The 21,114-nt window shown below is 50.0% G+C and overlaps 6 protein-coding genes; 1 reads left to right on the top strand and 5 right to left on the bottom strand.

Moving 5' to 3' along the window:
• Nucleotides 1–4,154: 4,154 nt before the first annotated feature.
• Nucleotides 4,155–5,895, bottom strand: GSBLH_T00007222001 (uncharacterized protein; the record flags this gene model as incomplete). The annotated part of the gene is given in 5 exon segments (XM_013044041.1): nucleotides 4,155–4,207; nucleotides 4,219–5,116; nucleotides 5,147–5,605; nucleotides 5,640–5,744; nucleotides 5,776–5,895. 5 exon segments carry the CDS (start codon nucleotides 5,893–5,895, stop codon nucleotides 4,155–4,157), a joined length of 1,635 nt encoding a protein of 544 aa, XP_012899495.1.
• Nucleotides 5,896–6,735: 840 nt separating this feature from the next.
• GSBLH_T00005045001 (uncharacterized protein) lies at nucleotides 6,736–9,860 on the bottom strand (the record flags this gene model as incomplete). Its single annotated transcript, XM_013044040.1, has 6 exons — nucleotides 6,736–7,868; nucleotides 7,900–8,193; nucleotides 8,231–8,589; nucleotides 8,622–9,316; nucleotides 9,347–9,803; nucleotides 9,829–9,860. 6 exons carry the CDS (start codon nucleotides 9,858–9,860, stop codon nucleotides 6,736–6,738), a joined length of 2,970 nt encoding a protein of 989 aa, XP_012899494.1.
• Nucleotides 9,861–10,189: 329 nt separating this feature from the next.
• Nucleotides 10,190–11,102, top strand: GSBLH_T00005044001 (uncharacterized protein; the record flags this gene model as incomplete). XM_013044039.1 has 2 exons in its annotated part: nucleotides 10,190–10,272; nucleotides 10,304–11,102. The coding sequence occupies 2 exons, from the start codon at nucleotides 10,190–10,192 to the stop codon at nucleotides 10,662–10,664; spliced, it is 444 nt and encodes a 147-aa protein (XP_012899493.1). The 3' UTR covers nucleotides 10,665–11,102.
• Nucleotides 11,103–11,135: 33 nt separating this feature from the next.
• On the bottom strand, nucleotides 11,136–11,713 carry GSBLH_T00005043001 (uncharacterized protein; the record flags this gene model as incomplete). The annotated part of the gene is made up of 3 exons (XM_013044038.1): nucleotides 11,136–11,342; nucleotides 11,372–11,465; nucleotides 11,496–11,713. The coding sequence occupies 3 exons, from the start codon at nucleotides 11,711–11,713 to the stop codon at nucleotides 11,136–11,138; spliced, it is 519 nt and encodes a 172-aa protein (XP_012899492.1).
• Nucleotides 11,714–16,125: 4,412 nt separating this feature from the next.
• GSBLH_T00006925001 (uncharacterized protein) lies at nucleotides 16,126–16,603 on the bottom strand (the record flags this gene model as incomplete). The annotated part of the gene is made up of 3 exons (XM_013044037.1): nucleotides 16,126–16,275; nucleotides 16,317–16,371; nucleotides 16,401–16,603. 3 exons carry the CDS (start codon nucleotides 16,601–16,603, stop codon nucleotides 16,126–16,128), a joined length of 408 nt encoding a protein of 135 aa, XP_012899491.1.
• Nucleotides 16,604–16,630: 27 nt separating this feature from the next.
• Nucleotides 16,631–20,376, bottom strand: GSBLH_T00005042001 (uncharacterized protein). XM_013044036.1 has 7 exons: nucleotides 20,295–20,376; nucleotides 18,839–20,263; nucleotides 18,391–18,807; nucleotides 18,166–18,359; nucleotides 17,872–18,134; nucleotides 17,666–17,840; nucleotides 16,631–17,634 (listed from the first exon to the last, which is right to left on the bottom strand). Exons 2-7 carry the CDS (start codon nucleotides 18,902–18,904, stop codon nucleotides 16,656–16,658), a joined length of 2,094 nt encoding a protein of 697 aa, XP_012899490.1. The 5' UTR covers nucleotides 18,905–20,263; nucleotides 20,295–20,376; the 3' UTR covers nucleotides 16,631–16,655.
• Nucleotides 20,377–21,114: the final 738 nt, after the last annotated feature.

The following is a 21,114-nucleotide window of genomic DNA, read 5'->3' as shown; positions in this document are numbered from 1 at the left end:
CAGAAAGGGTCCATACTATATACTGACCCTATTCTATATCAATTAGCATGTGAAAAGAGGAAACAGTTACTGGCGGTTCTTGTTTGTTCTTGTTTTTCATGCTTAATCTGTAGAAACATATCGTAAGAAGGAGAATGAAGGTTGAAAACAGGCCGGTTGTGCCTCAAGCGAAGTGGATTGCCATCGATTCCATCAAATATAAAGACAATGACTTTACTAAAGTTAAAGCGTTGTATCATAGAATCCTATCGAAATAATATGAGTGCTAGTTGTCTATTATGTTTGTTGAAAATGAGTTTTGTTCATCATATTTGGTCTCTAATACCGTATTATATATGGTTTTGTATTCATAAGTACATATTTATACTATGTTATGTATGAAACAATGTTCCTATTAAGTGAAACACACCGATTCATTATAAGATGAAATAGCTACTTTCGTTCAATACACTTGATCATTGCTTTTATACCATCTTAGGTGATTTCGTCTCGTTATGATTTCTTGGTCTTGTTGATCACACAAATATATTGATGACTGTGTTGTGATACATTGCTATGCATCACTGGTAGAGTTTTCGTGTGTAGAAGAATGTACTTTGAAGGAAATGATTATATTATGGAATTGAATACTACTTTACCATTTGCGATCGATTTTAGTGCGGATCTATAGATGCTGTGTTTGTACGGACTCGTGGTTTTACCCATTCGTGCAATATACTTGATATCCAATTTTACAAACAAGAAAGTATATAGAATAGCAATATGGACAAGATTGGAGTAACTATTCAAATAGGTATTCTTAGTTCATATAAGGCTTTCAAAACATTGGACAATACCGTAGAGAAACAAAATATGAAATTGTAGAGAACAATAGAACAAGTCATTCAGATGAACATTTTGATACATAATACTATTCCGACCATTTCATGTGTTTCCTAACAAAGAATTCAAAACACAGATAGTAGAAATACACGTTTGATAGAGGCTAAGAAATACGAAATACACTATATTCGCTAGATATTCTTGAACTCACATATTCTAAAAAAGAACGAAAGTATCCAAAACACAGTGAAACAAAAACAAAAACAAAAAGAGCACAATTCCAATTTGGGTGTATATATAATATTGATCAAAAAGTAAGAGTTTTAGAAATGTATCTTTGTATCTGAATTATATCATTTGCTGTATATACAATATTTAAACACAACTTTCAGCGTATCGTTGATATACTGTGGATTAAAATGAGGTTTCACATTGGATCCTTATAGAATACAACCACATTTCAAGTCATAACCAAAAACTCTACATTTAACATTACACTACTCAATGACTTGCTCATAATGAATGTATTCTTTCTACTTCATGCTTTGGACTTTTGTAAAGAAGTAAAATTCACAATCATTAGTCAACTATCGAAGTGTAATATACAAAAATCAAATCTCAATACAATTTTAGTCATTGTTAATTGATATTACTGTTTATAGTAAATATATCAATGTCGAGGTTGATAGAATTATTGAATCTGGTCGATTCGCTTTCTATCCATGTAGTTTTCATTTTTGTCACCTTCCTTGTAGGAAGGTAATTTGAATACAGAATTATCAAATAGATGCAAAGAGTGAAGTAGAAAAGTTTCATAGAGCCGTAAATAACGCTGATTATACACTTGGAGTTGCATACGCTATTATGATTCTCCAAAACGCTCGTTATGATATAGTAGTTGTATTATAGATAGAGAAATCAAAAAACTGGCAAAAGGTTTACGAGAGCATTGTGACCTACCTTGAAGGCGCATGTAACGGTACTATTCTTTCGATCTCAGAGCATTGTACGCATTTGAGTAGCTTTCTGTCATTCTGTAATAAGGGTACACTTTGGAAACGATTTATCGAGGATCTTATTTTTTCTTATGAAAAAGGGTCATTTCACATTATGAAACATAAGGAAATGCTTCGTGCTGCCCATTATTTAGATACCCACAGCACAGTGTATCCGAAAGTCGATATTGTATGTATATCCTCGCTTCCATTCCTATTCTGTATCGTTCCCAACTTTGTAATATATTCCTATTCTGATGAACTACTCAACATCATCAATTCTTCCCAGTCCGTGGAATCATCATGTTTTCTTCCATATGTTTTTGAGGATGCTGGTCTATTCACAAGCTGGCTTACTGCGGGAATCGCTCTCTTCTGTAGGAATATGAAATTTAAGGAACAGCTTCAACCATTATCGATGTTTTTGAGTAAAATCAATGATCCTTGTGAAGCATTTGCTGAATGCAAAGAGTCAGATATCGTTGATTTGATGAGTTGGTGTGTGGATGATGAGAAATGCCTGGAACATGTGGAACGATTGATTCGGAATGATTTGTTTGTAATGTTTTGTGTTGTGTTTGGCTCGTCCAAATTGGCGGAACGATTCATTCCATCGATCAAACCCAGAAAATTAAGTGAAGTCTGTCAGCGCTGTTTCTTCTACAAGCAACTTGTAGATTTTATTTTGTTTTCAGTAGCTCAACAGTAGAGAAATCTGAGCTTCTTGAAAAAAGCGGCGAGCAGAGAGATTTCGCTCGAAATCACGCGACAAGTGAGGGATTATCCTCAGTTCTGTGTATATCGTTTTGAATGATTGAATATGACATAGAATACTCTCACTCTCATCGACGGGACTTCTTACCAATTTTTGGAAACGATTCTGATTGTGTTGATGAATCCGGATATCAGTGATGAAGTGGTTTCGTTTTGCCAATCTGGAATCGCGGGTTATATAAAAGGCAACTTGAATCGAGTGACATTTTTGGCAGAATTCATTTTCCAACTCTATTTCGATCGTATGACTTTTTTTCAATGTTTTCTCATTTCATTTCATAGAAACGGATCTTCTTTTATATCCCACTTTTCGAAAAGAGAACTATAAAGCGCAATTAGCTGCGCGTGACTCAGTATTTGTGGAATTGTTAGAAGGAATTCCATTCGATAACGAATCACCAGAACAACGACATTCGATCTTTCAAATCCTCTCTGATCTTTGGCTTTCACGACTGAACATCGATACAGTTTTTACACCCACATTTAATGAAACCATTAACATTTCTCGTTTTGGTTGCCCACACATTTTAGATCCTGTCTTTGAGTTTGGTGTATTACAAACACTGCTTCGTATTGTAATTGTTTTAAACAATCAATCGAGAATAGACTGTGGTTGGTGTAGGGAAGCCAGCATTATCGTGGTTTTATCCGGTTTTGACGACATTTATGGTGAAAGTGTTTGCGAGCCGATTCCAAGTCGGACCGACGAGAAAAGCGCACTATTTGGTAGGAAGTTGAAGGGAATATGTGTCTAATGGTTGTAGAACTGCTTCGAAGAATTGATTGTGACGTGTAGTGCGATGCATCCGGCCTTCCACAACATCCAACAGTTCATTCCGTATCTCCCGATTCTTTCCTATCCTTCTCTTTGGGGCATTCTTCGTCTTCTCGAAGGTATCACGAGCGATGTATCGAAAAACCAGGTCTCCAAACCTTCATTCCGAGACCATCTGAAGAAACTCGTCATCGAAGTAGCCAGCCAACCGAGTGATCATTCGCTTCTACCCGTAATCGCTCAATTTCTATTCCCTGTTTCCAACAAACATTTCATTGATCAGCTAAACGAACAACAACTCGGAACCTTCCTCGCCTTCTCTTCCTTCTATTATGAATAAAAAAGAATCACTATATTAATATTGAAATAACACCACAGGCTTCTTCTTCCCTTTCCCGCTCGTTCTCTTCGTCTCCTCCACCGCTTGATCCAGCGTTTCTTGGACGATATCTTTCTTCACTCCCCACGTTTCCGCGGTTTTTGGATTCGTCGAATTCGCCGGGGGTTTCGCAGTTGGAAGTGTTGGCATATTGAAACGTCCGAGAGCAGTCAACGACGATGATGATGATGACGAAACGCCCTCCGCTACTGGGGAAATGGACGTTGTGGTAGAGATCGTCTTCCCCGCGGGACTGGGCGACACTCTATTTCCACGTTTCGGGTTTTTTTCGTTGGGTATAAGGATTTTTCCCTTCCCTGGAGAAACTGGAGAAACTGGAGAAACTGGAGAAACTGGAGAAGCGCTCTTTATCGGCGGGAAAAACGCCTCCGCACTGTGCGGTACGGAGTTAACCGCGGGGATGGTTTGCCACGGTTTTTTGGAGGTCCGCACGGGGAGTTTCTGTACGAAACTCCGCTCTGGATTGGGTTTGGCGGGAATCATAACCGCGGCAAAACGCTTGGCCTGTTCTTCGGCGACGGTCCTTGTCAACTCGCGAAGACGCCGAATGACCTCCCCCGCGAAAACGCCGAACACCTCGCGGATCCAGTTGACCTCGGTGGAGGAAACTCCCGCCAAATCGCGCTTCGCCTTCTGGACGGCGGCGAGCGACGGCGCGACGAGTCCTTCCTTCCCGCGAAAATATTCCAGAAAAAGGTCGAAATTTTGCCTGGACGCCTCGGAAAGGCCGAGCTTGTCCACCCAGTTGCAACTCAGCAATTCCCGGTTGGTCATCTTCGCCATGGATTCGCTGACTCCGTTTAACCGCGATTCGTCGATTCCCGCCCATTCTTCGCGCCTCGCGCGCTCGCGCAGCAATTCGTCCAGACACCGAATCACTTCCACCGCTCCGTTCCCGCCAAGCAGCAACGTTTCTCCAGTTACCACTTTTCCACGTTGCACAAGCTTCGATTTCAGATTCGCCAGCTCCGACAGTTCCCCGCGGAACGCGCTCAGCTGCTCCTGCGGCGTCAGAACCGCGGGAGCTTCGTCGACCGGGCTGGTTTCCGCGGGACTGTGCGGAATGGGCAGCGCGGGGGACGAAGCCGACCGCGGGAAACCGCGCGGATGAAACGCCTCGCTTTCCGCGGAAAGCTGCGGAGTATTGAATTCCCGCGGGAATTCGGCGAGTTTGGCGGGGGATTGGCCGGTGCGGCAGGCGCCGATGGATTGGAGAAACTCGCGGTCCAGCTGCTCGGTTTTGCGTCCGCGCGCTTCGCGGAATAGTGTTTCGATGACGTGTCGTCGCACGGGGTTGTCAATCAAACTGATCAAATGACTCAGCACGCGAAGATTCGATGTCCCCAGAAGCTACGCATAACCGCGGGAGGCCGCCTCTACGTTCAGCGACACATCGTAGAACGCCGCGGCGGAGACGGTTCCGCGAAGAAACTCCCCGGTCAGTTTCTGGTACCGCTCGAACTTCCCCGGATTCCCGCGGAACACGGCGTGTAGCTCGCGGTCGAGCTCCTTGCCGCGCTTTTCGAGCTCTTCCCGCGACCATCCGGAGGGATCTTCGACGAGGAACACTTTGGCGGCCTCGATGGCGCGCTCGGAGACGTGGGGCGTTTCGGGAGTGGCGAGTTCCGCGGTCGCGAAGAGGTCGCTGAGCTGGGTGTAAGAAGGTGGAAACGGAGGTACGGAGAGGGTTTCTTTGAGGTTGTGGACGGTGCGTTTGTGCTCCATGAGCTCGATCTGGGAGTTGAAGACGGAGAATTCCTGGTCGGCGCAGGCGGGATGGTGGCAGACGTAGTGGTGCTTCTCGTAGTGGTCCATGAGGGCCTGGCGCGACTTGAAGTACTGGAAATTAGGGGGAGAAAGGAGAAAAGGATACGGCGTGGGCGTCGGGGGGGCAGAAAATGCAGAATTGGTGGGAGGTTTCGAGGTGGTGGGTCAGCGCTTTCTCGTCGAATTGGAGCTTGTCGCAGAATTCGCAGCGCTAGAGTGGAAGGAGGAAGAAGAGGAGAAACGGGGTGAGGATCCACGCGGTAGTCGAGAGAACGGTCGGTGAGGCCGAAGCGGTTGTGACGGTCGATTTCCTGGGGATGAGGGGAGAGAGGGGGCGATACATTCTTTTTGTAACACCTCATTTCGAAAGGAAAGATTTTGAGATTGGATAAACACAAATTGCACAGAACCAAGTCATGAGCGGAACTGACGTGTCGGATCAGTTCTTTTTCGTTTCGGAATTTTGGGTTTTCCCCCTGTTTCGTTTTAGCGTATTCTGCATAGCAAATCGGGCAACGATAACCAAGTCGTTCCTTATACGCATTACAGAGGTTCTTTGAATCAAAACAGATGTTTAATGTCTTGTCGAAATAGGCCGTTGGTGAATTGGTCACAGACAAATAGGTTGCTTCGGGATTGGTGGTTATTACAATTTTCTCAATATTTTCCTAGTCATAATATTGAGGAAGCAGAGTTACACGGCAGGTTGGGCAGGTTGTCTCTTTATAGAGCATTAGCCAGTGAAGCATACAATTAGCACATAAATCCTTGTGATCACAAGATCCAAATGCAAAATCTTGAATCGGATTACAACAAACAGTGCAGCTCATTCGAAAAAGTGAAAAGCAACCTGTAGAAGCAAGAAATTTCCTGGAAACTTCTTGACACGGCAAGAAAGACGAAAGTGCTGGGGGATATTTTAAATCATACCAATATGGAATTGGTTGTATTCGAGATATATATATGTATAAAGAGAGAGAGTACCTTGATAGTAGGAAGGATTGATAAAAGTTGTGTGAATTTGTTTTTGTCATTTTCGAAAGTCTTGGTCAAGGGATTTGAACCAAGTTGAATAATAACAAAACTCATCAATTTTGCACCATTCTCACCATTTTTATTCCTCTCCTTGTACCATCAATCAATCAATCACTTCCTGCTCTCCCCCTTCTTTCTCTCACAAACACCGCATAAAAGAACACTCGTTACAACTGCACGTTGCTAAACAACTCGACCAGACACAGCGTCTGCTGCATCAGTCCCTGCATCCTCCTCCACGCTCGTCTCTGCACGCGCTCCATTCCCTCCAGCCTCGTCTTCATCTCCGGCATTCCCTCGATCACCTCTCCGTACAGCTCCAGCGTCCTCTCCAGCAGCGCCTGCACCATTTCGAAGTCCGTTTCCGCGCGCATCGCGCGCTCCAAAAATCGAAGCAAATTCCGCACCGCGGTTTTTCCGACCTCGTCGAAGTCCCCCATGCACAGCAGACTCAGCTCCGCGTCCGCCGCGGATACCGGCAGCGCGCGGAAATGCCGAAGCACTCCGTAGAAACTCCCCATCGCGCGCTCCACGTCCGCCTCCTCCTCCACCTCGGGGGTTTCATCCACCTCGGGGGTTTCATCCACCTCGGGGGTTTCATCCGTGGGGGGTTCATGATTCGATGATTCCACGTTTTTGTTCGGGACAGTTTCATCGGGCGTTTCACTCGCGGAGGGTTCCACGGTTTCCACGGTTTCCCCGATTCGACTCTGTTCCCGCGGTTCTTCGCGTTCGGCGGCTCTTCGCAGCATGGCTTGCAATTCGTTTTCCCCGCTCAGAACTTCCCGCCGCGTGCTGAACCGTTCCCCGGGACCTCCGTTTCCACTTTTCTCCGGTTTCTCCGGTTCCTCGGGGACCGCGAATTTGGGCTCGATCCCCGCGGTGGTGGGGAGGAAGAAGGGCGCTTCCGCGGGTTTTTGGACAGTTTCGCGGGGACGGTTTCGCTCCCGCAATTCCCGCAAATGAACCAGTGCGCACCACTTATCGTGCGGACCCCGCGACAACCGCAGCGTCCCCGCGGTTCCGCCGATTCTATTGGATTCCCGCGGGGAATCGGCGGAAGCCTCGCGATGGCGGGAAGCTTCTTCTCCTTCTTCTTCGTTGGATAAAACCGCGGGGGAGTCGATGCAGCAGGGTTGGCGGGGTTCGCGGGAATCGATCAATTCCGAGTAGTAGGCATTGTTGGCGAAAACCGCGATTCCGCGCTGTCCCACGTGCGTCGTCGCGACGAATTCCCCGCTCACCGAAACCGCCACGGAGCGAAGCACGTGCTCGAACCGAATCCAGTCCACCAATCGGCCTACGCGTTTTTCCCGCCCTTTTTTCCCCACTTTCCGGCACGCTCCACACGCGCAGATCCCCGCGGGAATCCCCGAAGAACAGCCAGCGACCGTCCTCCGCGAACGCCAGACACGTCCCCGCGAAACTCGGATCCCCGCGGAACCGCCGAATGATTTGGCGGGAACCGCACTCCACGACGATCACCTCGCTCCCCGCGGTTTCCACGGCGAGCAGATTGGCGGTGCGGCAGAACCGCGCGTTAACCGCGGGGGAGCTCAGCGCGATCACGTGCGCGAGCCGACGATTGGGCAAATCCCAGAACCGAATCGATTGGTCCCGCGAAACTGACACCACCTCCTACGCCTCATCCCCGCGGGGAACTCCTACCTGCCCGGTGAGGTCGATTCCCGCGGCAAGCACCGCCTCGGTGTGGCCGCCCTCCCCCGCGGGTTGCGCGCCCGCCGCCAGGAAGCCGGTGAGTCCCGCGCGGAGGCGGAAGCCGGGCTTGGATTCCCGCGGGAGCGAACCGCGGTAAAGGCCGCTCTGGATGTTGAAACTGCCGGTGAGGAGGGAAAAAAAACGCCCACAGATGGAGGGAGCCGTCGCGGTAGCCCACGACCACGGTTTCCCCGTTGTTCTCCACGTCGCACGCGGTGGCGAAATTCCCGCGGGAGCGCGCGGCGTCGGGGGGCAGGAGGATTTTGTCGCCGAGGATTCGGTCCAAGTAACGCCACGTGTACCTACCCGTCAACGGGGAAACGGGGAAACCAACACGCTGGCAGAACCCTCGTGGCACGTGACCACGTTCGCCCAGTCCTTTTCCCGCCCTTCCGAGTACGCGAAGCACGTGATCCGCGGTAATCGCCCATCTCCCATTCCCGCGGTTCCAGTGGGTCCAGTAGTTCCCGTGGTTCCGGTAGTTTCACTAGAACCCTGCATTCCCGCGGTTCCCGCGGTTCTAGTGGACCCCTGGACTCCCTGCAGTTTTTGTCGCTTCCCCGCGGGACCCTGGGACAACTCCCCGCTCAGCGGGTCGCGGAGCACGTGGAAGGTGCGAAACGCCCGGTCCTCCCCCGCGGAAAGCACGTTTAGCGCCAAACCGTCGAAACTCCCTTCCCGCGAAACCACACCGTGGAAACCGTAGAACTCGATCAGCGACGCGCCCTCCGCGTGTCCGCACCGGCTCTTCAGCTCCCGCGGGGATCCGTCGATCTCGTCGATGCCCCACACGCGGAGGGAATTGTCGTTCCCCGCGGTTAACAGCTGGAAACGCCCCGGCAAGAAGAAGGCGGAGTGGATCGCGCCGACGTGCGCGGCGTCCCGCTGGAAGCGAAGACATTTCCCGCGCAAATCCCAGAGGCAGAAACTCCCGTTCTCCCCCGCGGAAACCAAAAGCGGCGCTTTGGCCAGATTCGAAAAGAACGACAGACTCGTCACCGCGGAATCCTGACGGAACTGCATCACCGACTACGCTCGTGAATCGTGGAAACGTGGAACCTGGTCGTAGCGGAGGTTTCGGAGGTCGATGGTCCCGTCCTGCAGGCCGATCGCCATCACGTCGACCGACGGAGAGGGCTCCAGGAAGCGGACGGCGGACGAGTAGCCAGCGAAGCTCATGATGAGAGCGCCGGTTCGGATGTTCCACAGCTGCAGCTGCCCCGATGCGCTCCCGATTACCACCTTGTTCAAATAGGTCGGAGGGTGGGATAAACAGGAGGGCTCGAAGGAATGGCCAAGGTTGATGGTGCGGATCAGCTCCTCGCTGTCCCAGTTCCAGATGCACAGAAAACCATCCGCTGAGGCGGACAATAAATAGTTTCCCATTACCAACAAACACTTGATAGCGCCGTGGTCGGAATCCAACCTTCCAACGATCGAAAAACGCTTCCATTTGAGAATTACCTTTCCTACCGCGGTAAATGTATACTCACCTGAAACTTCGATTACACTACCACTCATATGCACAAAAAAGACCAAACTCAATATCTTCCGAGAGTTGTGGAGAAACCATAATCGATTGCAGTTTCTCCGTATTATATACTTGGAACGATTTCCCAGTGGGAACCGTCAGAAAAGAATCTTCTCCTGCACTTCAAAACAACCACACATTCCTACCTAACTGGTTCAAAAGAATTCTTTTGGTCCCACACACATAACCCACAATTTTAAACGGATAGAGAATGCGTGAACCTTTCTTTTCACTCATTTTCTTCTGCTATGGACGTTCAAAAAAGCCCGCTTTTCTGGACTTTTTTTCCTTATTCATAATAATAACCGCGGTTTACAAGTAACAAGGTTTTTCTCCCCATTTTTTGTAATAATATATATATAACTTGTATTATGGATAAAGAAACAATTCAGAAATTATTGTGTGAAGCACGCGAGCTTAAATCGGAGAAAAATGAAGTGGCCGCTTTACATAAGTAAACGTAATGAGTGTTATATTATGTACAGATATATTACGGTGATGAATGAAATTCAAATCAATGAGTATAACGCTCCTCCTGAAGAAAAGGATTATTGGAGTTCACTTCTATCCGAATGTCAAAAAGAGTTTAATGAATTGCGCGGTTCTGTCGATAACGTACACTTATTTACGGACGACTTGACTTCTTCTAAACTTGGGTACATGGTTGACAAATGCGTGAATGGAGCTTGGAATCTTCTTGAAAGCGGATTCTCTGCTGTTGGAAGTATGATGGGCTCCGCATTATCGAATCCTTACGTACAGTCCACAATCTCTGTAAGAAATTGTGTGTTCAAGTGCATAATCTGTAGACAGCAGAAAGCGCAATGGAGTTTATCAGTGATGTGAGTATTGTCACCATGGCGAACGTATCGACTCTGGTGGATAATTATTTGGATGATTCTTCCGAGCACACTCCCGATGTTAATATGGAAGGTCTCGTGGAAGAGCAAGGGTCTGAGCAAGAGTTGGATGTTCAAGTACCAGAAGAGCAGCAAGAAGAAGCAAAAGAGGAAGAAGTTGTAGTAAGAGAAATAAAGAAGGAGAAGCAAGAAGAAGAAAAAGAAAAAGAAAAGAGCCCATTGACAGAAGAACCCAATCAGCCATCCAGCGAAGTTTCTATCGAACCCGAAGAACCCAAACAATCCGAAGAACCAGAAAAAGAAAAAATAGAACCCCAGCAACAACTGGAACCGGAACCGGAACCGGAACCGGAACCGGAACCCCAGCAATCGTCCGAAGAAAAGCCCCGCGAGGCTCCGGCTGCTCCGGCTGCTTCGGTTTGTTTTTCTGTTTGTTTCTCAAACATTCATTCCATCATCAAGCAAAGGACTTCACTGCATCGTAGATCGCCTCGAACACCAGCTTGTACGCGAACGATCGCAGCACCGTCTCATCCACTGCGCTCCTCAGCCGCAGCTCGGCAAACACCAGCGCGCCCGGCTTCTCCATGCGCACATAGCGCATCCCCGCCTCCTCGGTAATCTGCAGCAAACGCTCCTCCGCGCCCAGGGCGTTCAGAATTTCCTAGTCTCACAACCCACAGACTGCCCCACAGGGATCGCCGAGATCACCTCGAACTGCAGCGTTCCGTCGACCAGTCGCTTCTCCACGTCGTCGCCGAACAGCCGATCGAACAGTTCTTCGCATCTATCCATCAAGGGTTCCACGTTTCCACACTTCGGCATCCCGCCGTCCAGGAAGAGCGACGCGGTCGTCGACTCCAGCAGATCGCTGAGCAATTTCGGCTTGGAGCGGATGGAGTAAATAAAATCGCTGTTTTCTATGTGGATTGGGCGGATGTGGCCGCAGATCGCCTTCTTGTCTGCTTCTTTGCGCTTCCCCGTTCCTCTGCACGACTCGAACAAAACCAAGTTCTTTCGGTGGATTATCTGCATGCATTCCAGATAATCGCGGAGCGGGATCTGATCCCAGTTTTCATCGAATTCCTCCGATAAAATCCACTTTGCCTACATGAAATCGAATTCTGAGCGCTACAAAACAATCCACTTCGTTATATGCCTGGTAATGCTTCGACACGACTCGATTCAGTCCGATCTGCACAGCTTTCCGCGCGAATGTTTCATTGCTCAAAATATTTTTCCGAAGCACTACACTCAACGACATGGCCGATGTGTACGCGTGATCGTGTGAGGACACAGCGATAGCACGCCCGTCTCGCACTTCAAAATGTCCCGGTTGCGGGAAATCTTGCGATCTCGGTCCAGCGCGATGATTCGCTCGATCAGAAGCCATTCAAAGATCGCATCTCCCAAAAATTCCAAAACCTGTTTTTGAAGAGAACCACGGGGATTACTTGATAATTGAACGACGGCACCGCAGGAATGTAGCTGCAGACCGACATCATGGCGATCACTTTGTTTTGGTAGTGATATCTACATAGTTTTCAAGGAATTATTGAACTACTTTTGGATTTCCTCCAGCGTTTCCACTTGCTTCTCCAACTCGGCGAATGGAATTTGATCGGTGTCCATTCGCAAGTGATTCTGCATGTTGGAGGAGAGAAACCCTTTTTCGTAGCAATGGATCAATGCAGGAGCGAATTCATTCAAGTCCAACAAAAACGAAACCAACCGAATGGATTCGATCGGGTTTTTATAATTATAATAGCAGCACGTTCCAATAATCGCCTCCACCACATCCGCGATCACATTCATTCTAAAACAACACGGAGAGCGGAAGGAGAGTACGGGGGCTCTTTGTAGCCGAGGTAGTTGGTCGCTGAGCGCATGATGATGATGTCGGGAATGTGGTAGCGTTTTCCGATCGCTGCGAGGTTCACATTGCGCACGAGAGAAGCCTTGCGAAGGTTGATGTGCTCCAGCATGGATAAACCGCTGTAGAGGACCAAGTAAACATGCGCATAAAATCTATTGGCTGACACAGAAAACACAAAAAGCACTTCAGGAAGGCATCTCCGTACGTCTCCAAGATGTCGTAGTTGAAAAACGTGCACATGCACTTGGCCGTGAAGGCCTCCACGAGTTGCTCTCGATTGAACTGAATGGCCAGTTGATCGTTCAGAAAATTCGAAAATGACTCAATTTTGTGCACATGTTTGAGGTAATTCAACAAGGATGGAATTAGTTTCACAGATTCAATGAAATGGTATTTCAAAGGAAAGAGCAGCACAAGCTGTGGAATCAAATACACCGATCGATCATGATCCTTCTGCACCACAAATCCTACATCTGAGTGCGTCTCTGCAGCTGCACTTTCCAATGCCATTTCCCGCGGTGCGAGCGGGGTTTGATCGACCTGCATCCAATCCATATTGAATTCGTTCTCCGTCCGGAACGTCTGGGGCGGATATTCCGTCGTGAACTGGTAATCCACGATGATCGAGCGATCTTCGTCCACGTGTTCTTCATGGCGTTTTCGAAGCGTATCCGCGTCAGGATACAAGAAATCCACCACGTTGATGTGGAGACTCTTAGCTAGCGGGTACGCATGGTATAATGGCTGATCGGTGTTCACCGCGGTTCTGTCGTCCAAATCGCGGACCAGATCGATAAAGGATTCGTTCGTTTTCTCCTTGGCGACGGAGAGCGGCGTGAACTGAGGCGCCTTGCCGAGAAAGGAGTAATAATCGAATTTGTAAGTGGTGAAAAGAACGCTGTCCGCTAATTGGTCGTCGGAGAGACCGCGGGAAAACAGGTTTCCCGGGTGAATGGACCGCGTGGGGTCTATCGTGGAGCGAATTCGGCGGGTCTACGAAAGGAGAAGGTGGTGTAGCGGTGGATGGCGTCGAAATCGATGACGTCGCTCATGCCGCTGTTGCTCTTCAGGGAGCGAAAGCGGCGCGGAATCAGGGGAACGAAGAGCTCGCTGACGGTGACGGTCTCGTTGGCGGTGAGCTTGATGGTCTGGAGGAGCTTCGTGTTGAATTGGAAGATGCGCTGGATTTGGATTTGCGATAAATCGAACTTGACGTAATGGAGTGGCGTTAAAGAAACGAAAATCAATGAATGAATGAATGAATGAATCAAATCAAATCAATGAATGAATCAATGAATGAATGAATCAATTGAATGAATCAAATCAATGAATCAATTGAATGAATCAATTCAAATCAAATCAATGAATCAATTCAATTCAAATCAATTCAAATCAATTCAATGAATCAATTCAAATCAATTCAATTCAATGAATCAATTCAAATCAATTCAATTCAAATCAATTCAATTCAAATCAATTCAATTCAAATCAATTCAAATCAATTCAATGAATCAATTCAAATCAATTCAATTCAATGAATCAATTCAAATCAATTCAATTCAAATCAATTCAATTCAAATCAATTCAATTCAAATCAATTCAAATCAATTTCAAATCAATTTCAAATCAATTTCAATGAATCAATTCATTTTGGATATCGAAAAACTCCACTTCGTCCCTCTCTTTGTTCCACAATCGAATCGACGGATAATGCGAATAAATCAGCTCCTTCGACAGCACGCCCAAGTTCTGGAAGCAGTCCTGCTTCACCCTCCTTCCCTCCTCCGTCTTCACAAAAATCACTTCAATCAACCGAAACTCCCGGTCCAACTCCAGCATCAGCTTGATTCTGTTTTTCTCCTTCATCCTCTCCGTGTGATACGTCTCAATGATCGTGAAGTGGTTCTTCTGCCCTTCGATCAATTCCTCCACTTCCTTCACGCGGCTCAGCATTTCCCGGTCCGCGATCACGTCCAACTGCAGCTGCTTTTTCTCGTCCCAAACCCTGCGCAGCTCTCCGCTCCCCACGATTTCGTTCAGTTTCCAAACCGAATTCTTTGGAACGAAGCAATTGCCGTCGAGCGGACGCATCCGCGGCGGCGGATCATCCAAAAACCGCGATTCCAGGCCTGCTTCTCACACCATCCGCGTATTTCTACGAATCGTGGAACACAAATCGTCCAATGAAACGCCCGATCCCTCGTTCAAATAATCGCGGTTTAACGCATCGTCCAGATTCTCGATGACCGAATAAGCCGCTTTTTTCGCGCAGAAGTCCGCCAATCCCTTGCTCTACTCTCGATTCCCGCGGTTATCCCCACGATACACGCGCGACTGGCCACCACGACGTCAAACGGCGCGAGAACCGCGGCATAGTCGTCCATCCCCGCGGTTTTTGGGTGTAGTTTATGGGGATAACCGCGGATATCGGCGACGTCGTCGACGTATCTTCGCGTCAAAGTCAAAATTGGCGGGAACAGGATGTCAAAAAATTGACCGACGCTGAGCAGAAAGGCGATGGCGGGAAGCGGGGCGCGGCGAAGACGAAGAAGGCGCGCGAGGGCGAGGAGAGGGCGGATGCGCGGCTGGTCGAGGAAGAGGACGGCGGGACGGTCGGGTTGGTGGAGGAAGCGGCGGATGAAGAGGAAGTTGAGGACGTGGAAGGCGAAGAAGAAGGAAACTTCCGAGGCGAAGACGAAGAAGGCGGGGTCCGGACCCTGGGGGTGAGGAGGAGAGAGGAGGAGGAGGAACGAGTTTGAGGAGGTTGAGGAAGTGGAGGACTTTGCGGAAGTACTGAATTGGTTATATATAAAGAGAGAAAGAGAGGACGTACATGATCTCCAGAGTGATTTAGGAGGGATTCGTAATCATCCAGATTATCCAATGGACTCACCATCTCTAGACATGTTTCACTCGCTTCTCTATAAAAAAAACTAACAATTTGAAAATACACAAACTGATCAGGCGGTTCGTTCATTATTTGTGACATAGTTCGACAACAATACTATATATATAAAGGCCCAAAACAATCAAAATACGGAAAGAGCTAATTCCTCTGTTGGAAAAAAGAAACCCATGTAGTAATGTTTATTATTATACACAGCGTCATTCATATATAACTTCTGTAAACCCAAATCAACTTGAATCGTAAGTTGTTAAGTAACACCTTCTAGATTCGCAGGACTGTATTAGGATATTGTATCATGTCATACAGAATGTTCGGTTGTGAATCGGACGCTGAGGGAGGAGATTCATCGGGCACTGACATATTACCTCAACGTTGGGTCTAGAATCTTCTATTTGTTACTCCAATCCATAAGAGCACTTTACAAAATACAATACGATCCTTTTAAAACAAACAATAAACTCTAATTGCATTGTGGATATAACAGAGTGGTACGAGTCATAATCATTGGAATGAGGCTTACTAAAAACTAAACTCGATCCTGGAATCGGGTCAAAACGAGTCTTCACACTATTATCTACACATTGCTTTATCCGCTTCGCAATGTCTGCTTTTGCAGTTTCGGATGTCGTAGGCGAGAATCTAATGCACATGACTCGCAAATTCTTACAATTTTGCACCCTCCGAATTTGGACAGAGGTTCATATCAAATGAATCGATGTAGAACATGTTGTTGACTTTGATTAGCAGCGTGGCGAGCGAATTCGGATCGGATCGCCACTGTGGATAGACATACTGGATGTCGAGAGCATTTGTCTAGTGCGAAGGAACGAAGAAAGGTCTACACGAGGATTTACGTAGGGGTGATAGATAGGAGTGATGAACTTTAAACTTGGAATTATATCGTCCGACCTAGAATCGATTCCGGGACAAACACCTACTCTTTCGAGATTTGCAGAGAGAACTTGAAGATCCCTTCTGCCCAGACACCTGACGAGACGAAGACCACTCCGTCCCAAATAAAAATATCGTTTTCCCGAGGAAGGACATACAGTCCGTGGAGATCGGCTTTACACGTTTCTAGATACTTGTACTGGTTGGAAACAGCCAAGATCCTCGCAAAACTAGCCGTGCTCATCGCCATGAAAAAAGAGTGTTGCAACAAACAACATCCCACACACCTTTCTCTCCATAGTTTACTCTTCCTCGGCGCCTTCCGCCTCCTCCTCCTGCGCCTCCACATACCGGTTTTTACGATTTCGCTTGAGGCAGTTCCATCGGTAGAGCACCTCATCCATGTCCATGTCTCCCTCGAGCATGAGATTGCTCAGTCCGGGGAACATGACGCTCTCCATTCTCTGGTAGTTCGTCTCCGTGCAGTTCTCGTACAGATTCACCAGCGTGACCTGCTCGTCCGTGAGATCGTCCAGCCATTGCTGCGAGTTCGCGCGCAGCGCTCCGATCACCTGCTCGCTCGTCGACCGGAACTCGTACTGCACCTTCCACTCCGCGTGCTGCTCCTGCGCCTCGCGCTCCGTCTCGTCCAGCGGCGTCGGCGTCACCGTGGGCTCCTCCGCCGTCGCGGTGTCCGTCGCCGAGTCGTTCGCCGCGCGTCGCTCGCTGGGCCGCACCGCGTAGGCGCCCACGCAGTAATAGGCCAGCCAGTCGCCGTTCCAGGTGCGGCACAGTCCGGCCGCCTGCAGCTGGTTGGGCGCGGGGATCTCGGGGAGGTCGACGAAGCCGATGGCGCCCTCGGGGCCGCGGATGCGCTCGCAGGCGAGGTGCTCGGAGAGGAAGCGCTCGCCGGACTGCTCCACCACCGCGTCCATGAACACGAAGTGCGCGAGACGGTCCCAGAGCGCGCGGAAGGCCTGGGCGCGCAGCAGATGCTCGGGCGCGGGGAGAAGCAGGTCGGTGAACTTGATCTGGATGGGCGTGTAGGGCAGCACGAGGTCGCCCGTGCCCTCCGTGATGCTGCCGTTGAGCTGCGTGATCGTCTCCTCGCCCTTCTTCAGCGTCACCAGCGGCTGCGCGGTGCCGCGCTCGAAGCGATTCACCAGCAGCGGCGCTTCCCAGGTCACCGACGCGCGCGGCAGCAGCGTGCCCTGCATCTCGAACGAGGCTTCGCGCCGCAGCGACGACATGGACAGCGCGCCCTGCGCCGCCACCGACACGCTACGCGTCAGCCCCCCGCGGAGACACTCACGAAACGCCGCTGATGCTGATGTGCGTCGCGTTGAAGATGGTCATGCGCAGAATCAGCTGGCGGTTCTCCGACTGCGAGCGGAAGCTACCCACGATGAGCAGCGGGTCGGAGCCTCCGGACAGCGTGGAGCGCAGATGGAACGTGGGCGCTTTGTAGATGAGCGAGCTCTGCTTGTCTAGCGATGAGACCCCGCCCGGGCAACGCACTGCTCGTCTTCTGGACGGCCTCGTCCTCCTCGGCGCCCGTGGAGACCAGCGCGTTCTGGATGGACTGCCGGTAGGACTCGGCGGGGTCGTGGATGTTCTGGATCTTCGACTGCTTCTCGCAGTCCGTGTCCTGCGTCGGCGCGAACGTGCCCACGAACGAGTAGATTCGCTCCAGGCGATGGTCCTGGTCCTGGATCAGCGGGCCCGTCGGCAGACTGGACGCCGGCAGGGACAGCGAGATGCGAGCGAGGATCAGCAGCGCGCTGAGAGGGAAAGAGGGGCAGCCACACGTACTTCTCGCGCGCAGGGATCGACAGATCGGTTCGCTGCAGGTATTTCTGGATGGCCTTGTACGCGATCACCGCCAGCTCTTCGTTGTCGCTCACGATCAGCAGCACGCAGCGCAGCAGCAGGTCGGACAGCATCAAGTTCTCGCCGCGCGCCGTTTTGGTGAGCGTGACGACCGATCCCACGGTGGCCAGCGAGGTCTACGCTTCGAGGCGCTGCTGCGACGTCTACGTGCTCGAACGCGGCGTAGCGCTGGTCCAGTTCCTCGTCGACGGTCTGCGTCTGCGTGAGGCGGTAGAGCACCAGGCCGAGCAGCACCTTCTGCAGCTCGTAGGACGACACGAACTGCGCGAGGATCCAAATGGTTCGCAGACGGACGGAGGACTCGGTCACGTTGGGCAGCACGGCGATCACCAGGTGCTTCAGAATGCGCTGCAGCGTGTAGAGAAGCTCGTTGGCCTCCTCCTCCTCCTCGGCCTCCTTCTCGGCCTCCTTCTCGGCCGCTTCGGCATTATTGTCCTTCTCGGTCGCCTCGGCATTGTCCTTCTTGGAGTCCTGCTCGTTCTGGACGTAGGTGCATAGCGCGTAGAGCGCGTTGAGGTACTTCTCGCACGCCACGCCGCTCTGACTGGGCCAGGTCAAGCAGTCCTAACGGTCATAATGGAGCCGTGCGGCCTACAGAGCACGAGTAAAGCACGTTCAGAGACACCTTGACCCAGGTGTGATGCGCCTGCACGGACGCCATGTTGGAGGGACGCTCGTCACCCACGGCGGTCAGAAGCGAAGAAACGATCTGGAGATGATGCCTTACAAGACCAAATCAAACCTCTTCACGGAACACATCGCCGTCGTTCTGCTTGAAAATATTGGTAATGAACGTGGACTTCATCACCTTCTCCACGTAGTCCACGTTGCCCTCGCGCAGCATGCTCACCACCAGCGAGCGCGCCATGGCCAGCAGCAGGTGCATTCGCTCTCGCACGTTCTACGCCTCACCCTCGCTCGCCTCGCCTCGCCTACGCGCACCGTGTAGATGGCTCGGTAGCACACGGACACCGTGGGCACATGGAACAGCTCCTTGCGAATCTCCATCGGATCCGAGCTGATCAGAATCAGATCGCGCGTCGTGGGCACGCCGAACTGTCCGTACAGACGCACGATGATCGAGTCGTCCTTCGGGAAGTACAACTCCTTCGGGATGTTCTGCAGAGCCTCCACCAGCAGCTCCGCGACGCCCTTCGGATCTGCGCGTCAGGCTCTGCCGCCAAAACCGACCCACCACTCCGTAGGGCGACTGCATGATCCGCATCAGCGCGACGAACGCCGAGCACGCCCAGGCCTGCTTGTTGATGGAGAGCAGCTTGTACCGGCTGAGCAGCACCGTGTACTTCGCGGCCATGTACATCGCCTCCGGCTCTCCCTTCGTGAGGTACTCAGTCAGCACGAAGCGCACCCAGTACGACGCCACCTCGTCGCAGGGCACGTTCTGCGGCTGACGCATGTGCTCCAAGCGGATCACACGCGGCGTCCATTCGTAGCCGGCCGCCTCGTTGAAGTGCATGGCCAGCAGCAGCGCTTCGGAGATGCCTTCGATCATGTTGGCCGCCTCGATGCTGCCCGCTTGGTGAATCCGCGACGCGATGTTGTAGGTCTGCGCCAGCAGCAGCTCGGCCACGTCGGGAATCAGGTCCCAGACGAGCGAGGGCGAGATCGTGAGCGTCTAGACATGAGTCGCAGAGAGGGAGAGAGAGACTTCCTTGGCCTCCTCGCTGGTGTGGTAGTTGAATCCTTCGTCCACTTTGGAGTAAATGTGGGAGTTGTTTTCCTCGATGATCATGTACAGCGACTTGCAGCACTCCGCCACCACGCGGACGTCCGGGTCGCGCAGGGCCTCCGCCACGCATCGCATAATTTCACGGCACTTCGTTAAGGTCTCCTGGATCTGCTCCGCTCGGTCACGAAGCTTCTCGAAGGCCTCTTCCTTGAAGGCCAGGCCCGACAGCGCGCACAGGCAACGCAGTGTCAGCAGAGAAAACACAGACACCGCCTGCTTGCGGACCATGGGGAAATCGTTGTTCAGAGACTTTCGCACAATTCGATCCATCTACAGAGTGGCAGCGGGGAAGCGGAAATACATCGATTGTGTGGACAAACTTAACGAGGTAAGAGCCTGTAAGAGAATTCAGGGCATCCAGCGCAGAATACACGACCTCTCCAGAGGGATCTACGCAGTCAATATAACGGCAGTCCAATTACTTGCCAGATCGTTTTTCACATTCTCCATGATTCCCTCGGACGCCTTCTTATCTCCATCGCAAGCAATAGCTCCCAGAATCTCATATGACAGCATTTTAATGGATTGAGAACCCTGACTACGATCAATACCATACTACGCGTAAAATCACTCCAATGAAAACTACAGCAATCAGAGCGTCTGTTGCCAACTGAGGAAATGCTTCAATCAGATCAATCGACTCCAACATTTGAGCAAGAGCAAGAATCTTTTCATCTTCTTGAGAATCTTGATCCATCAAGAAGGCTCTCACGTTTAAGGCATTAATCTCCATATTTCAGATTAGATATGATCAAATACAATACAAGAATTAGTGCGGAATGAGACCCTATTCTTGTATAAACACATCAATTTGTTAGGGACCTTTTTAGTATTGGGCCAAAGGGACTAATTTGCAAAGACAAACTTTCGAAGACTGCATGCTACATGATTGTGTGTGGAATGGATGAAAACACCAAATTTAGTCTTTCGAGTCGAGACATTGATTATTGTTTTTCCAGGAAAAATATGTGTTTCTCGTATTATTTTCAATTGCAAAATGGTACGAATTTTAAATAGCATATAGCATCCGAAAAAAAACAACAACAACAACAGAACTTGTACGAGGTTCTTTGACGTTATTATTAGGTAAGATCTTCGATCTTTCCGAATTTCTTTTTCAA

Source organism: Blastocystis hominis (assembly GCF_000151665.1).
Source record: "Blastocystis hominis, Singapore isolate B (sub-type 7) whole genome shotgun sequence assembly, scaffold_9".
In the NCBI taxonomy this organism is placed as follows: domain Eukaryota; class Bigyra; order Opalinata; family Blastocystidae; genus Blastocystis; species Blastocystis hominis.
Note: the sequence above shows the minus strand (reverse complement) of the source record. Positions and strands in the feature narration are given on the sequence as shown.

Excerpts from the sequence above, each read along its gene's own strand:
- GSBLH_T00005042001 (XM_013044036.1), bottom strand. The coding sequence starts at position 18,904 with ATGGCGTCCGTGCAGGCGCATCACACCTGGGTCAAGGTGTCTCTGAAC. Across the intron at positions 18,360-18,390 it reads GCTACGCCGCGTTCGAGCAC|ACCTCGCTGGCCACCGTGGG; the intron begins GTAGACGTCGCA and ends CTCGAAGCGTAG. Across the intron at positions 17,635-17,665 it reads ATCAGCATCAGCGGCGTTTC|CGTGTCGGTGGCGGCGCAGG; the intron begins GTGAGTGTCTCC and ends GCTGACGCGTAG.